At 55.0% G+C, this 17152-nt stretch overlaps 2 protein-coding genes across 2 annotated transcripts in view; both read right to left on the reverse strand.

Moving 5' to 3' along the window:
- LOC140629484 (adenylate cyclase type 1-like) overlaps positions 1–2652 on the reverse strand; it is a 40460-nt gene extending 37808 nt beyond the window's left edge. The window contains exon 1 of the mRNA XM_072818989.1: positions 2615–2652. Within this exon, the coding sequence (XP_072675090.1) occupies positions 2615–2652 (38 nt within the window). The remainder of the gene's footprint in view (positions 1–2614) is intronic.
- LOC140629485 (adenylate cyclase type 1-like) overlaps positions 1–17152 on the reverse strand; it is a 347929-nt gene that overhangs the window by 316175 nt on the left and 14602 nt on the right. Inside the window, 2 exon segments of the mRNA XM_072818990.1 lie at positions 2615–2795; positions 15338–15487. Of these exon segments, the coding sequence (XP_072675091.1) occupies positions 2703–2795; positions 15338–15487 (243 nt within the window). The 3' untranslated portion in view covers positions 2615–2702.

The following is a 17152-nucleotide window of genomic DNA, read 5'->3' on the forward strand; positions in this document are numbered from 1 at the left end:
TTGCTTTTAAGTCTTTTGTTTAAAAAAAAAAAAAAAGGGCAAACCTATAGGATTTTCAACTTTTGGTGACAGTCATGGAAATCTGGAGACTCATGAGTTCTAAGACTAGGGTTTCTGAACTGAAATTAAGAATTCAAGGATTATAGTTAAAGTCTCAGAGCGAAAGACATGAGGCCGAGTAGTTTTCAACGAAAGCCCAAAGAGAAAAACAGAGGCTGACGACAGAGAAGAGCTGTGACATAAACCACAGATGATGTCGGGATTGTGATTTCTGTTAAATCTTGCCATGTATGCATGGATGTACCTACAGATACACACACATAGATCTCCGACAGTTCTTGTTCCTTAACGGTTATGCTCAAGGTTTGGTGGGGGGACCATCATTCTCTGTCTTGGCATATTTTGCTTACTTTTCGCTATGAGAGGACATAGAAAATTAAGTATAAAGATGATTTACAGATTTCAACTGTAAAAGAAAATATCAGTTTTTTAGTCCATAAAATCCTGACACCTACTGATAAAGCATCCTAGGAGGATCATCACTAGAAAAGTCCAATGGGACACATGGAAAAACTTCATGTTAACTACTTCCAAAGACATAATTATTTTCACACTTTCTAGAGGTATTCAATATTTAATGTTGACGCCTGATAGAAAGGTCTGAAGTACTACAAATGCTCAGACATTGTAGAAAAGGATGTAGTACTGCCACATCTACCATCAATTCTATCTAAATAAGTGCTATTTTATGGTGTTAGTTATTACTGTATATAAAACTACTGAAGACCAAGATTCTTTGGACATATTCGTACAGTTTCCCCAAATGTGTAAGATGGAAATAGGACTTTTTTGAGCATTCATTTTTTTCACCTCCTTATTCCCTAGCACCTCTCAAAAATAAGCTCTAGGGAATCATGAAGTCCATTCGATAATTTCCTACTAAACACCCTACATTACATATAAGACCGCCATGTTGATATAGATCTACTCAGATTGTCAAGGAATTACTTAACTTAGATTATGAGCAGCTACATTTACCAGTACTTCCAGTCTGGGACCTCATTTCTAAGTGTGTGAGTTGGTTCTCCTGTTTCCATAATAACCAATTTAACAATCAGCTTGGCAGTCAACTACTTTAGAGTTAGTTTCATTAATGTTAGCTCTCATCTCATTAATACATGAATCGACTGACACTGTGGGACTACTTATTTTTCTAATATACTCAGAAAAGGGCTCTGAATTCAAGGTAACAAACCTTCTGGAAGAATTAGCTCAGGCTCTTTTGTTTAAACTCAATCTTGGGGATCCCTGGGTGGCACAGCGGTGTGGCGCCTGCCTTTGGCCCAGGGCGCGATCCTGGAGACCCGGGATCGAATCCCACGTCGGGCTTCCGGTGCATGGAGCCTGCTTCTCCCTCTGCCTGTGTCTCTGCCTCTCTCTCTCTCTCTCTGTGTGACTATCATAAATAAATAAAAATTAAAAAAAAAAAAAGAACTTATTCAACTCAACAGCAGAGAAACCAAGAGTGCCACCCTGAAATGGGCAAAAGACATGAACAGAAACGTCACACAGGAAGACATAGACGTGGACAACAAGCACACGAGACGATGCTCTGCATCGCCGGCCGGCAGGGAAATACAGAGCAAAAGCACAATGAGATACCACCTCACACCCGTGAGAATGGGGAACAAGAACCAGACAGGACACAACAAATGTTGGAGAGGATGTGGAGAAAGGGGAATGCTTTCAAAATTCAAAAGTTTCAGAAATCGCCATACTCACCTGATAGGGACCAAGGCGGGGGGGGGGGGGCGTGCTCCCTGGAGCCTGGGGAGCTTGGAAATGGGGGAAGGGGGGAAGTGGGGCAGAGGCTGAAGGGGGAAGGGGAGAAGGGGGACAGGGGCGGGGGGGGGAGGGGAGTAGGGGGGAGGAGGAAGAGCCAAGGGCCGTGGGGGCGCTCCTGGGGCTCAGCCACCCAGGCCCTCAAGCCACCGCCCCAAGGCCATGCCCTGACGCTGGATGGTGCCTGCATCCAAACCCCTCTGAGCGTACGCGGATGGACTCGGCACCCTCCCTGAGCCCCGGTGGAGGGGCCCCGCACCCTCTCTGAGCCGCCCGGAGGAGACCTGACCCGTAGGAGGCCCCACAACCAGCCCCTCCGGGAACAGGTCCCACTACTCCTTCCCTGCGCAGCCCTTTGTCTCTCGGTCTCTCCCTCCCTGTCTCTCGGTCTCCCTCCCTCTCTGTCTCTCCCACGCTGTCTAGATCTCACCCTCCTTGTCTCTGTGTCTCCCTCTCTGTGTCTCGGTCTCTCCCTCCCAGTCTCTCGGCGTCTCCCTACCTGATTCCCTGCCTCTCCCTCCCTGTCTTTCTGTCTCTCCCTCACCGTCTCTGTCTCTCCGTCCCTGTCTCTCTGACTCTCCTTCCCTGTGTCTGTGTCTGTCTCTCCCCGCCACCCCATCTCGGTCTGTCCCCGGCACCCCCCCCCCCCTGACTCCTTCTCTCCCTCCCTGTCTCTGACTCTTGCTCCCTGTCTCACCGGCTCTCCCTACCTGTGTCTCTGTCTCTCTTTGCATCTCTATCTCTCTGCCAGATGATCAAACCATAAACCCACCGATGCAGGAAGCCCAAAATCCGCGAGGAAAACCTCATGGAGGCACATCACAGTCAAACTGCTTGAAGCCGGCGATGAAGAGAAAATCTTAAAAGCAGTCAGAGGAAACAGACATCTTCCCCGTTGCGTACGGAGGACCAGAGCGGCCTCCTTGGACAGCACGACCCGATGGCCCACGGTCCTGTAAGGAACGGGTGAAAAGAATTTCCAAAGATAAAGACAAAACGAAGACCCTTCTCAGAAACACAGAGACGGCGCGGATTCCTCGCCGGCTGGCTGCCCTCCTCCCTGCGGAGCACCCACACGCAGAGCCGCGGGCGACCCGCACAGGCTGGACCCCACCTTCCCTCTTCTAAAGGGAACGGCTCGTTTGCCCAAACGTAAATGGCAACAATGCAGAACAGAGTTTATAACACCAAGTGAAACACGCACAGCAGCCACCTCACACAGGCCAGGAAGGGAGGCGCGTGAGGAGGCGCGTCCGCGAGATCCTCGGACGACGTCCAGGAACCTGCCGCAGACCCCGGAGCAGCCAGCCCAGTGCCGGAGCCAACGGTGCACACTCATGAGCCAACAGAGGTGCAAGGGCAGAGTCACAGAACGCGCCCCCTACACCCACAGAATGGCAGGAAAAGCAAAACCACGACACAAACAGATGGGACAAACCAAACCCGGGCCGACGGCAAAGCACAGCAAACGCGGACAGTCAGATTCAAGGGAGAAAAGACAAACCCAGCCCGTTAGAGAAAAAGACATGAAGCCCTTGGGGGAAAGGAAAGGGGGATGGAAAAGACATGCTTCCCGACAATAATCAAAGGAAAGCTGGAACGGCTATGCTCACACAGCACGTTAGGGCTCCAGGGAACGAGGGTCATTTCTTCATGAAAATAGAGTTAATTAGGGGAGCGTGGGTGGCTCAGTAGGTTGGTTTTAGCTCTCCCTCTGCTCCTCTCCTGGCTCACACGCACACACACGCTCTGTCTCTAAACAAACAGAATGGGACTGCTGGGTGGCTCAGTGGTTGAGCGCCTGCCTTCGGCCCAGGGGGTAATCCCGTGGTCCCAGGATCGAGTCCCACGTCCGGCTCCCTGCATGGAGCCTGCTTCTCCCTCTGCCTGTGTCTCTGCCTCTCTCTCTGTGTCTCTCACGAATCAAGAACATCTTAAAAAAGTTAATTCATCAAGAGGACCTAAGAACCCTAAATGTTATAAATCAAGCAGCAGAGCTTGAGAACACAGGGAGCAGACAGATCTCTAAGTATGTCGCAGACTCAATACCCCTCGATCAGGAACTGAGAAACCTGGGAGCCAGGACGTAAGTAATGACGCAGGGGAAGAACGTGAGCAGCCCGTCCCCAGCCAGCCTCAGCGTGTGTACACAACACCCCAGAACACAAGGATGGCACGGAAGCACAGTGCATCTTGTTGCTCAGTTCCTGAGGAGACCGTGTTCTGAACCGTGTACTTAAGAGGACTCAAATTTTTGATAAAATGTGTTCTCTGACCACAACAGAATTAAATGTGAAGTCAAAATCAGAAAGACCTTTGAAAAAATCCCTCAAAAAAACATATCTCTAAATAAGCCATGGGTGTAACCAAAATTAAAAGGGAAATTAGAAAGCATCTTGAACCGACGGGAAACGAGGACACAGTGTCGCAGCAACGCAGGGATGCCACCTTAGCCAGACACCCGCCTGGTGTGCGGCACCAACTCTTCACGTTAGGAGGGAAAAGATCCCGATCAGCAGTCTCAGCTTCCATCTTCCCAAACTACAAAAACAAGAGTAAAAGAAAAACAAGGAAACCACAAGAATCACAATAATAAAAAATCAGAGGAAAAACAATAAAACAGAAATCAATGAAACCAGAAGCAAACTCTTTACAAAAATTGATCACATTGATAAACGTGCAGCCAGAATGGTGGGGGAGAGAGGGAAGACGCAAATTATCACAGTCAGAAAAGGAGGAGGTGATGTCACGGCTGCTTCTGCAAATATTAGAAAGCTAACAGGGAAATACCATAAATACCTTTATTCTAACAATCTCGGTGACTTAGCTCACGTGTACAGATTCTTCGAAAGACTAAGAAACACAAAGCTCACTCCGATATATGTGCATATGCATATCGTATATGGATATATCACAGACATATAAAAAACCCGAATCTAGGGAACCCTGGGTGGCTCCGCAGTTTAGCGCCTGCCTTCGGCCCAGGGCATGATCCTGGAGGCCCGGGATTGAATCCCGCGTCGGGCTCCCTGCAGGGAGCCTGCTTCTCCCTCTGCCTGTGTCTCTGTCTCTCTCTCTCTCTGTGTCTCTCGTGAATGAATAAATAAAATCTTTTTTAAAAAAGCCCTGATTTTATAGATATATATATATAATAGCTCTATTTTAAAAAATTGAACCTGTACGTAAAAACTTCCAGGGGCGCCTGGGCAGCTGAGTCAGTTAAGCGTCTGCCTTCCACTCAGGTCGTGATCTCAGGGTGCTGGGAGGGAGCCCCCAGTTGGGTTCCCCACTCAGTGGGGAGCCTGCTTCTCCCTTTTCAGCCTACTTGTGCTCTCTCGTGCTCTGTCTCTCTCTCTCTCTCAAATACATAAATTTTCTTAAGAATTGTTTAAAAGTTTCAGAAAGAAAATCTCCAGAAAGTGGAACAGGAGGAAACATGCCCAAACTCTTCCAGGAGACCAGCCTGACCAAGATTCCACATGAAGACGACATGAGGAAAGAAAGCCACAGAACAGCATCCTTCAGAAGCATAACAGGAAGACATCTAAAACAAATTTTAGCCCACATGCACATACTCACACATGGACACCTGCACACATATACGTGAACAAGCGTGTCCATATGCACGTGTGTATGTGCACAACTGCATACGCACACGCTCTCATGCACGTATGCAATGCACTCGCGGATATCCATACACACGTGCATGCCCCCCACACACACACAGCTACATGGACATGTCCCACCATGTCCCACTGCAGCCCACACAATCACGTGTCCTAGTGAAAGAGCCAAGTAGTGAATAAAAAGGGACACATCTTATACACCAGCAAACCTGACAACCTAGAAGAAATGAATAAATCCCTACAAACACTCAACCTACCAAGACCGAATCATAAAGAAACCGAAAATCTGCAGACATTTCTAGTACGGAGACTGAAGCAGTGATCAAAAGCCCCCAACACAGAAAAGCCCAGGACTGGATGGCTTCACTAGTGACCTCTAACAAACGTTTGAAGAAGATCACCAATACTTCTTAAGAAAGCTCCCAAATTCACTCTATGGGGCCAGCATTACCCTGAACCCAAAACCACTGACCTGACCAGAAAAGACGAGGATCTTTTACTAATGCCAATACCCCCAGTGATCACAGATGCAGAAATCCCCCCAAACAAACATGAGCAAGCCACTTCCAACAGTACATTCAAGGGATTGGACACCACAACCAAGTGGGATTTGTTCCCAGGATGCTAGGGTGGTTCGATATCCACAAATCGATCGATGTGATGCATCGCATTAACCGAAGAAAGGGTAGAAATACATGATCGTCTCAGCGCATGCAGAACAAGCATTTGACAGGACGCAACATCCCTTCAGGATAAAGCCTCCCCACACGGCAGGTGCAGAGGACACGTTTCTCGACACAGTGAGGGCCAGGGATGCCAAGCCCACGGCACACATCGGCCCCGACAGTGAGAACAGGAGAGCTTCCCCTGTAGGGTCAGGAGTGGACAGGGAGGCCACTCCCATCCAACAGCATAAGTCCCAGCCTCAGCAACCGGGCACGGAAAGAAAATCACACACTATCTCTCTCTGCAAATGGCTTAATATCTACAGAAAACCCTAAAGATGCCACCAAGAACTCGTCAGAACTAATACCTGAATTCAGCAAATTTTCAGGATGTGAAATTAACACGCAGAAATCTGTGGTGTTTCTGCACACAAACAATGAATGCTCGGAAAAGCGGAGAAAATGATGGTATTTACAACTGCATCAAAGGGAATAAAATACCCAGGAATAAATTCAATGAACAAAAACAGGAAGGCAAGTCTGATGACTTGAGAGGTGTTTGGAACATGTCCTGTCCCCAGAGCAGGCCCAGCAGATGTCCACCGCGTGAGCCCCGACTGGGGTGCCGATGCAAAGGGATGGTGACATCGCAGCTGGGGTGCAAGCCCGGGAGGCCCCGCCTGGGCCAGGGTGAGCCCGATGTATCCTGAGCTGATGAAGAAAGAAGGGGACAGGACAGCGAGCCCCCGCGTCACACATTTCATGCCGAGAACAAGACCCAGACCTTGCATCCCGGGGACAGCCTCTCCGCCCTCCACCCTGCGGTCAGGGGAGGCCCACATCTGTAGCCCCCACCCCGAGCAGAAGTGGGCCAGCCAGCACACCCCTCCCTCACTCTGGGGATGCCACGGTCCACACGAGAGGACACTGAGAAGTGGGCGGCACGCAGAGTCACGCGCCACGTAAGTAAACTGGCTGAAGCCAGGGAGAAGACATCTGCCAACCGTGTGCCCGCGGAAGGACAAGCTAAGACTCTACAGACTCCTGTCATCCTGGGGGCGGGGGCTGTGGTAAGCGACCCAAGCAGGGGCAGGGGATGGCGGTAGGCTGCTGGCACTGCTGACCACTGAGTCACTGAGGGAACACGTCCCCTCCGGGACCAGGAAAGACAGATCCGGACAGTGGGGGGAGGGCACACCCCTCACATCAGCAGCCTGTCCTCAAGAGCCCCGGTGGCCAGTGAATCCTCATGCAGAAGCTTCCTCGTGCAGGGGCAGGGGAAAGGCGCAGGCCCCGGAAAGCTCAGAGCAGCACCCAGAAAGCCCTGGGCCACCAGGCACCCCGGCCTCGGACAAAACACACGTTCTGACCCTAATATGGGAGGCCGTGTCCGTGAGCCCCACACGCCACACGGAACTCGTCACCCTGACTCCTTCATCATGCTTCCCCAAAACCACAGGTGTCAGGTAGGGAGGAGGCCCCGGAGGCCCCGGAGGCCGAGCCTCAGCTGCTCCCTAGGGCACAAGGCAAGCACCCCCGCGCCCAGGCTGCCAGGGCACCTCATGGCCCGGCAGCACCCGCAACGGACAGAGAGCCAACCATCCCCCCCTTCATCCTCAGGAAAGACCCGGCAGCCTTCCCCAAACGGGGTCCTGCAGAGCCCCGGCCCGGGACACCAGCGGGTGCCCCAGGAGAAAGGCCTCCAGCGCCAGCCCAGTCGGAGCAAGCGGTGAACTCCCAACTGGGCGTCTCAAGATCCCAACCAGCCTCCAGGTAACTCCGGGTGGAGGGCGGGGGGCAGCGTCCAAGGGCCGCATGCCGCCGCCCCCGAGGCCCAGTGCTCTCCTCCTGGCTCGGTCCCAAAACTACAGCCAGGCACAGCCCGTGTGACAGCCACCCACTCCACCTGCGGGTCCAGGGCGAATGCTGGCACCCGGCGCTCTGCAGCCCGCGGGGTATCCTCCCCCAGCCCTGCACGCACGTGGGACATCCTCAGGACTCCACTGTACGAGGCACGCTGGCCCAGGGACCGCTCCTCCCCCTCCCTCATCAAGGGGACATCCGTCCACTCTTTCTACCAAGTTCTTTCCCTGGGTGAAGAGTTCTCAGTCTGTGAACTCCCTCCCCCCAACCACCTGCCCAGGACCCCTCTGCGTCCAGAGGCAGGCTGGCCGGGCCGGTGGACGGGGCTGTACGTCCCCGCGTCCCCCCACGTCCTTGTGGGGCAGGGGAGGCCGCCATTCAGGTCCAAGGACACCAGGCAGTCCGTTGCCTCTGCACCAAGACACCAGGCAGTGAGCCAGGCCTGGGCTTGACCTCTGCGGGCCTTCACGTGACCTGCCCCAGGAAGCTCTTAAAATGCCAGCACTCTCCTGCCACAGCAAGGGGGCTCGGCATCGTCAAAGCCACCAACCGGCTGAGGTGACCTTCAGGGCAGGGCCTCCCCACCCAGCCACCACCCTCGGTCGGGGCCAGCTCGAGGCGACCTGGCTACGCTCGGGCAAGAGCCCTCTTTTGCACAAAGGAGTCGCGGGCCGTGATGCAGAAGCTGTGGGTGAGGACAGCCGGGCAGGACCGACGCACTCGGCATCCGCGAGGTCGCACCTGCAGCCCCGGAGCCCCAGAGGCTGCTCCAATGACCCGTGGGACCGTAACAAAAGATCCCACATTCATGTCCACGGAGTCACCAAAGAAGGGTAAGAAAATGGCTAGAAAACTTCAGAGAATTAGTGGATGAAAAGACCCCAAATTTGACAAAAGACCTAAATCTCCACACTCCAGAAACTGGAAAGACCCCAGTGCAGACAAACCGAAGACATCCACACCAGGACACAACACAGTCAAACCTCAGAAACGTCACGACAGCGGACGAGGCCGGAGAGCAACGGGGGAGTAACGGTGCCTCTCCCACGAGAAACACGGTTCGAATTACCGCAGATTTCTCATCGGGGATCGTGGAGGCCATGAGACGGTGGCCGGCTTTTCGAGTGCAAGAGAAAAGAACTGTGTACCCAGAGCCCTTCGGGAATGAAAGAAATCAAGAGGGAAAAGTAGGAGGCCTTGTCACCAACAGACCTGCCCCAAGAGAAAGACCTGTAACCAGAAAGAAAAGGAGAAAAGGAAGCATCTGGGCATAGGGGAGGAAGAAATGACATGACATAAGCAAAAATATCCATGAATAAAATTGACTTCCCTTCTCCGCTACGTGCTGGTTGACGCGAGCCATACAGCACTGCCTGGTGTGGCTCAAATGTATGCAGAAGAAATATTTAAGACCGTGTTGTCGCAGGTGAGGCTGAAGGCCACGGAGGTGGGGTTTCTGCACTTTGCCCTACCCGGTAACATGTCGACAACAGTAGAATGTGACGTTACGTGTCTTTAGTATAAAACCTCAAGCAGCACTGAGAGAGATACGCACTCATGGGCACAATGATATAGCAAAGCTGAATTCTAAAAACGCGTTCGACTAACACAGAGGAAAGCAGGACAAAGAAACAAAACATAAAATGACAGGTGGATGCTCTGACATGATAATTACATGAAAGACAAGTGTTCTAAACATACAAAAGAGACACATCGGCAGAGTGATTTTTAACAAGTATGACCCAGGGACGCCCAGGTGGCTCAGCGCTGGAGCATCTGCCTTTGGCTCAGGGCGTGATCCCAGGGTCCTGGGATCGAGTCTCGCATCAGGCTCCCCACGGGGAGCCTGCTTCTCTGCCTGTGTCTCTGCATCTGTGTGTGTGTGTGTGTCTCTCTCGTGAATAAGTAAACTCTTTTTTAAAAAAAAATTTTAAGAAGAAAAATAAATGATAGAAAATCTGGACAAAGATTAGCAACGATACAGAGCACTCAAGAAGACCATCAGCCAACAGTTATGTCAACAACAAGTATAAAACACCTCGCCCAAGAAGTGCAGAAAACACGTTGTCTTCAAGCACCCACAGAACTCACACCAAGACAGGCCATATCCTGGGCCATGACACGAACTTCAGCGTATTTACAAGAATTCAAATTCTAGAGCATGGTCTTTGAAAATCACGGACTCAAACTAAAAATCGGTAGCAGAAAACAGCAGAAAAATCTCCAAGTATTGAGAAACTAAGCAAAACGATTCTAAGCAATCCAGGAGTTGAAAGGAGATGTCATAGGAAAGTTTTAAAAATACACAGAACCGAATGAAAGTGAAAACACCACACACCAATATCGGTGGCACGCAGCTCTGAAAGGGAAATTTATGAGACTATTTGCTCATACTAAAAAAGAGAAAGTTGTCAAATAATCTAAGCTTCCATTTAAATACTCTGGACAAAGAAGAACAAAGTCAAGCAAATTTAGAGGAGGGAATATCATAATAAATACAAGAAAAAATCAAAGAAACTGAAAACGGGAAAAAAAAAAACCCAAAATCAATGAAACAAAAATGTGATCCTTTAAATACAGCAAATAAAATACGCAAACCTCTAGCAAAATGAGTGAGAGAGAGAGACTGATATGACATAATTAACAAAATCAGGAAGGAAACGTTATCATTACAGACCCTGCAGAAACCGAAAAGATAAAGGGAACAGTAGTCACACTTCACACATGAATTTGACCATTTCAAAGATACGGACAAGCGTCTCAAAAAAGCACAAGCCACTACAACTCACGCAGTAAGATATAAATACTGTGAATAAAACATCTGAATAGTTCTGCAACCTATTAAGTAAACTGAATTCTTAATTGTAAAATTCATATACCAATAAAAAATAAAGAAATAAAAAAATAAAATTCATATAGAAGAAATCTCCAGATCCTGATGATTTTACTAGATATGCCTGCCAAGCACTGAAGAAAATTTAACACCAATTCTACCTAAAATTTTCCAGAAAATATCAGCCTTAGCAAGACTTTTCTAGATATGTCTCCTCATGTGAGTGAAGCAAAGCAAAAATAAATTATTGGGGCTGTACCAAATAAAAAGCTTTTACGCGGCAAAGGAAATAATTAACAAAATGAAAAAGAAATGAAACCTACTGAATGGGAGAAGGTATCTGCAAATGGTAGATTCAATAAGCGGTTAGTATCCAACATATATAAAGAACCCAGACAACTCCACTTCGGAAACCCAAATTATGCAATTAAAAAACGGGCAGGAAATCTGAATATGCATTTCTCTAAAAAAGACATCCAGATGGCCAACAGGTGCATGAAAAGATGCTCAACGTCATTAATCATCTGGGGATTGCGAATCAAAACCACAATGAGATACCACCTTACCCCAAGGGAACACCCCCCAACTCCTGATATAAAGTCAATATTATCTGATACCAAAACTGGATCAAGACAAAAAGTAAACTTTGTCAGGGAGATCCCCGGGTGGCCCAGCGGTTTAGCGCCTGCCTTCGGCCCAGGGCGTGACCCTGGAGACCCGGGATCGAGTCCCCCGTCGGGCTCCCTGCATGGAGCCTGCTTCTCCCTCTGCCTGGGTCTCTGCCTCTTTCTCTCTCTCATGACTAAATAAATAAGATTTAAGAAAAAAAAAAGAAAAAGAAGACTTTGTCAGCTCTGCTTCCACGGTGTCCAGGCAATCATGGGGATGACAACACACGGGGTAGCCGCAGCCCCTGCAGAGCCCCACACGTGGCACATGGATGCACCAAGGCGTCCAGACAAAACCCGCTCCCCGCTCAGCGCCAGGAAGGGCCTGGGGGTGACCGCCCAGGAGCACAGCGCCGGGAGCCGGGGCCACTCCCCACGTGTGTGCGACCTGCACGTCGGCGACTCTGGAGAGTCACCCTGCGCCCACATCCCCGGGACAAGCGGGAGCGGGAATGGCGCCTTCCCCGGACGCCCACACGGCTCAGGGGTGACCACGGGCCCGGAGACGACGGTCACTGCTAAGTCAACATTTGGGTGGCCACGGGCTTTCCGAGCCCTCTATTTGCTTCTCGAACCAGTTTCGATCCTGGAAACTGTGCAGGAACTGGTGCATCTCGGAGTTTTCAAATCTCCTGCTAGTGACGAATCCTGAGTGTTTCCCTTGTGTCTGCTTTTAGCACGGCTCTATCTGCCGCCGAGCCTTCCGTCCCTAACACCCGCCCTATGCCCATTCTTTCTTCTTGATCAGCTGCTCTAAGGCTTTCCCGTTTCGAAGACCTAAGGTTGGACGTCTTTGTTCTGGAAGCAAAAGACCCTCCAAGTCCCTTTGGAGTACCTGACCCCCGGGCCCGCAAGCCCTCGCCGTGTGCCAAGCCTACTCCCGTGTGACAGACCCGACCCCCAGGCCCCAACAGAGAAGACATGGCAGGTCAAAGTCCGGACTCGCCCGCTCTTGGCCAGCCAGAGATGCATGGATGTGACCCTCACCCTCCTGTTCCAAAAGCACTGTGTGAACCACCAAGAAAAATGACGGAAATGTCTGAAATATGGAACTATTGAGTTTTAACACCAGGAGAAGCAAGGCGAGAGAAACACACGTGGGGACACGGGGACCACCCCGGAGGAGACACCGGCCTCTCCATGGTGAGCGGCCCGTTGGCACCCACGGGGCCAGAGCGTGGGCCAGGAGGGGTCAAACACATACACCACAAAGAAATACGAAGGGCAACCGTGTGGAGAGAGCCCGTCCCGCGTCAGTGAGGGCCAGGAGGCGCAGCACGGCCCGCCAGGGAGTGGAGGATGGACAAAGAAGACCAGACTCCTCTCCGGGACGCACGCCGGGCCCCCGACCACCAGGCCCGCCTCAGCCGGCCCCCCATGGACTGGCGGGCCCCGGGGCCCCGCTCAGAGGCCACCGCTACCGGAGCCACGCGCGATCGCGGATAACTTCGAAGGAGAACATGGAACACGGCGTAACCGGGAGACCCCCCCGGAGCCGGGGCGAGGCGCGAAGTCGCACCTGCTCTCCCGACAACACAGCTGAGGCCTGCTCCCAGGCGATGAACCAGGATGAACTCCTCCTCGGGAGGAGTCACGTTTTCAAAACACGGCGTCTAAACGTCGGGGCCGAGAACACAAAGTCCCGCGCGCACGCCGGGGAGGAAGGCACAGCGGCCTCAAGCTACATTCAAAGCACCGGTGGATCCGTCCGTGGGAAAATGCAGAAAATCTAAATATCCGGACCCAGAGTGACAACACGGTAACAGCAGTCACCGGGCTGACGGGTCGGGGTGACATCTGCCATCTTGCAGAGTTGCTGCACCCACACGCCGGCCCTGAGCCTCCCGGTGTCTGGGCTCCCCCCTCTGTGGGATGAGCCCTTGCTGGCGGAGCTGACACGAGCACGCAGAGTGGCCCCGTGACGGCAGGAGTGCGTGTGACCGCTCGCCCCTGGGGCCGGGGCCGGGGGTGCGGTTAGAGCGCAGGCCTGGGAGTCTGCATGCACGTGCGGTCCACGCCGCGGCCACCACTGCAGCATCGCTCGCGGCCGACCCCAGGCTCGGGGGCCCAACAGGCCCAGAGCCTCACGTGGTCGTCGGGAAAGGCAGCCACGGGAAGAGAAGAGATGAAGACAGACACACGCCGAGCACGGAAAGAAAGACATCCGAAAGGAAACGCAGAGGAGATGGAAGACAGGAGGAAGAGCAAAGGGAAACTCAGAGGAGGAAGACGCAGCGGCGGCCCCCAAACGTCGCTTCTTCAAGGATGTCGGGGAGGCATCCAAGGGGGGTCCCCGCGCTGTGCGTGCAAGCGTCTCAAAAACGGCCAAGAGACCCTCAGTTGGCGGGGCTGATGTCGCAGGAGACGCTCAGGGACCAGCCCCGGGGACTCCGGATCGTACGCACGTGTGTGCCTGCATGCACACACACACTCAGCCACACACTCGTCTGCACACATGCGCACACTCACACTCACATCCACACACGCATCCACACGCATCCACACATGTGCAGTTACGCACACATCCACACATATATGCACACACCCGACGTTTGCATGCATATGTTCACGTATCCCCACATACATGTACGCACATGCACACACTCACGTACAGACACTGGCATGCACAGAGTCCACACGAATGCAAATCCACACGCGTAGACACACACAGACATGGACACTTGCACACATGCTCCACATAGACACATACACGTGTGTACAGACACACATGCACACGTTTCCGCACATGTGGCCCACACACACGCATACCACGCATGTGCACGTACGTATACACGCAGACGTGGATCTCCCACAGACAAGTCCATCCAGATACGCACACACAATCTAAGCACACGTACGTCATCTGCTTCTAAACCACAACCTACCTTCACCGTAAACACTAGGTATCGTTATAGAACCTATAAATAAACACACGCGTGTGCATGTTTTAGAAGGACAGCCCGTACCCCACGCCCCGCGTCTGCCATAGAGTGGGCTCTCACGTACGGAGCAATCCCACCCGCCACCCCACAGAAACAAGGCTCAGCACCGACGCTGCGGGGAAGCCTCGCCTGGGGCTCCCAGCCCACCCGGCACCCCTGACGGGGATGAGCCCGGGGACCCCGGGCAGTGCGCAACGGTCCGGCTCGCCGTCTGTGTGGGGGTGGGTGGTCCCGCGGCCCCAGCAGGCTGTGGCAGGGGCTGGGCAGGGGGCCCCCCAGGTACACAGCCGAGCTGCTGGCCAGGGTTACCGTGACGACCACTGTCATGGGGACACCCTCGGGTCTGCGGAGCTTTAGCCTCTGGCCAGCGGGTCAGGGCCCACCACACCTGGGCCAGGGCCGGTCAGGACCTGCCTCACCACCCCCCCACCCCCCCGGCTCCAAGGGAGTGGATTCCAGCTGGATCCCACCCAACCTCCCCCCCACAGGTGAAACCCCCGCCCTCCGTGCCGGCCTTGGAGCAGCTCAGCCCCTGCAGGGCAACAAACCCACGGGGCGAGCTCTGCAGCTCGCCCTGCCCTCTCCCAGCCCTACAGTGTCACCTGGGCACACCGTCTGACCAATGGGGAGACTGACGCTAGGGCCACAGAAGGTGGCAGGTCCTCCCCCTCCAAGTCTACGGAGTCCCCACTGCCGTTGCCCTGTTTCCTCTTCCTGAGGCCCCTGAGCACCTCCACCCCGAGCTCCGTGCTCCCCGCTGGGTGCTCCCGGCCCTGCACCCTGGGCCCACACTCCGCTGTCTGCACCCCCCACCCGGCCCCATGCCCCGAGCTGTGCTCCCCACCCCGTGTCCCCCGCTGGCCCCGTGCCCCTGCAGGTGAGAGCCCCCCGCGCCCACCTGCTTCTCGTTCTCGTCCTCCAGCCTCAGCCGGTCTTCAGTGTAGCTGCGGGCCTGCAGGAAGGCTTTGCTTTGGGAGCGCTTGGCCAAGACCCTCACGAAGACCCCGTACGTGTTCACGCTGAGGAAAAGCAGGGTGTTGGCTCCGAGCTGGAAGGGAGAGAGCACAGGGCACCTGACGCGGGGGCGCGAGCTCGGCGGGGCTCCTCAGCCTCCACACCCAGCCCGTGTCCCCACCGCACTGCCCAGGTGGCCGCGGGTGCCGGCGAAGCTGCTTCCCGGACCAGGAGCCGGGGCGGCAGGTGCACCCTTCGTCCCGAGTGGGCCGCCTCATGCGGTGGCAGCACAGCACGCAGGGAGCTCTCTGACCCCGGAGCCAGGCTCACCTGCTGCGCTCTCCTCCCGGCACCGGGACGGCGCCTCCTACACACCACGTAGCCAGAAAACCGCTGTCCCGCGAGGGTCCCCGGGAGCCGCCCGAGTCCCCGTGTGACCCGCTCCCTGCCCTGTGACCGGCCCGGCCGTGCTGCTGCGACCCTGGTCATCTCCAGTCCCGGGAGCCCACCGCTGCGCCCTCGCTGGAGCGCTCCTAGCCTGAAGCAGGCTCACGGCACCGGGGAGGTGCTTCTGTGGTGCCTGCAGCAGCCTCCCACCGGGCCCGGGGGCAGCAGGGGCGGCGCAGCCGTCGGGGGCCCGTGCCGCGTCCTGGGGCGTCCGCTCAGGCCACCTGCTCAGCCGGGGCTCAGCTCGTGCCAGTTGTTCCTGAAGCCACGAGTCGGGGGCGGTGGGCAGCGCGGGTGCGAGAGGCCGCGGACAGGGTTCTGCAGGGTCAAGGTGCTCCTTCACGTGCCCCAGGCGCCGTCGTGGGCGCCTTTCCACCCCCCCACACGCTGACAGGTCTCCGCGCGGAGCACACGTCTTTCCCAGGCCGACACACGACCCGTCTGGCCTCCCCACGTCCCCACCCAGCCACGACCACGCGTTTGGCAGCAAGGGGACCGGCGAGCCACGCGCCCCCCCAGCCCAGCGCCCCACAGCCCCCACGCGGGCACCCCGCTCAGAGGCACAGAGTGGGAGGTCGGGACCCCACGCGCTGCCCTGCCCTGGGCCAGAGGCGGGACACGGGCCAGCAGGAGGCCGTCGGGCCAGGGGAGAAGCGGACAGCAGAGCAGTGGGGCCCGGTTACCGCCCTACACGCACCTCATCACTCCTTCCTTCCCTCCTGCCTCGACTATCCACCAGGGAAACTGAGGCCCCCTGGCCGGTCAGCCCCGTGAGCGCTGGTGAAGCTGCCTGCGTGCAGGAGGAATCCGTGTCCAGCGGGCCGTCGGGGGTGCTCCTCTGCCTGGCGCTCTGCATGTACCCGGCCCGGGGCCTCCCCGCACCCCCACCTGCCAGCCGGTGCTCCCCTCCCTCCTGGCATTGCCCACGCCCTGTGGTCGGGCACAGCCCTCCCCCGCTGGCAGCAGGGCACCCTCAGCGTCGGCCACCAAACCAGCCACCGGTGATGGGGGCGATGCCTGGAGGTCACCTGCTGGACAGGTGTGACCGGGGGTGTGGGGGAGTTCGCATGGGGAACTGCGGGGGGGTGGGAGACACCCCACCTGGGGCTGGGGCAGGGCCTATCGGGGTCCAGATGAGCACTCCAAGACCCACAGGTTGACAGGGCCACAGGGCAGGGGGGCAGGAGCCACAGGGCCGGCCAGGGAGGGCCCGGCGTAATCTGCTGCCTGTCTCGTCCGGCCTCTGGGTCCCCGCCAGGAGGCCGGCCTGTGGAGGAGGGAGCCCCGAAACCCTGCTCGCCCGTGCCAGCGC

This window comes from Canis lupus (genome assembly GCF_048164855.1).
Source record: "Canis lupus baileyi chromosome 15 unlocalized genomic scaffold, mCanLup2.hap1 SUPER_15_unloc_1, whole genome shotgun sequence".
Taxonomy (NCBI): Eukaryota; Metazoa; Chordata; class Mammalia; order Carnivora; family Canidae; genus Canis; species Canis lupus.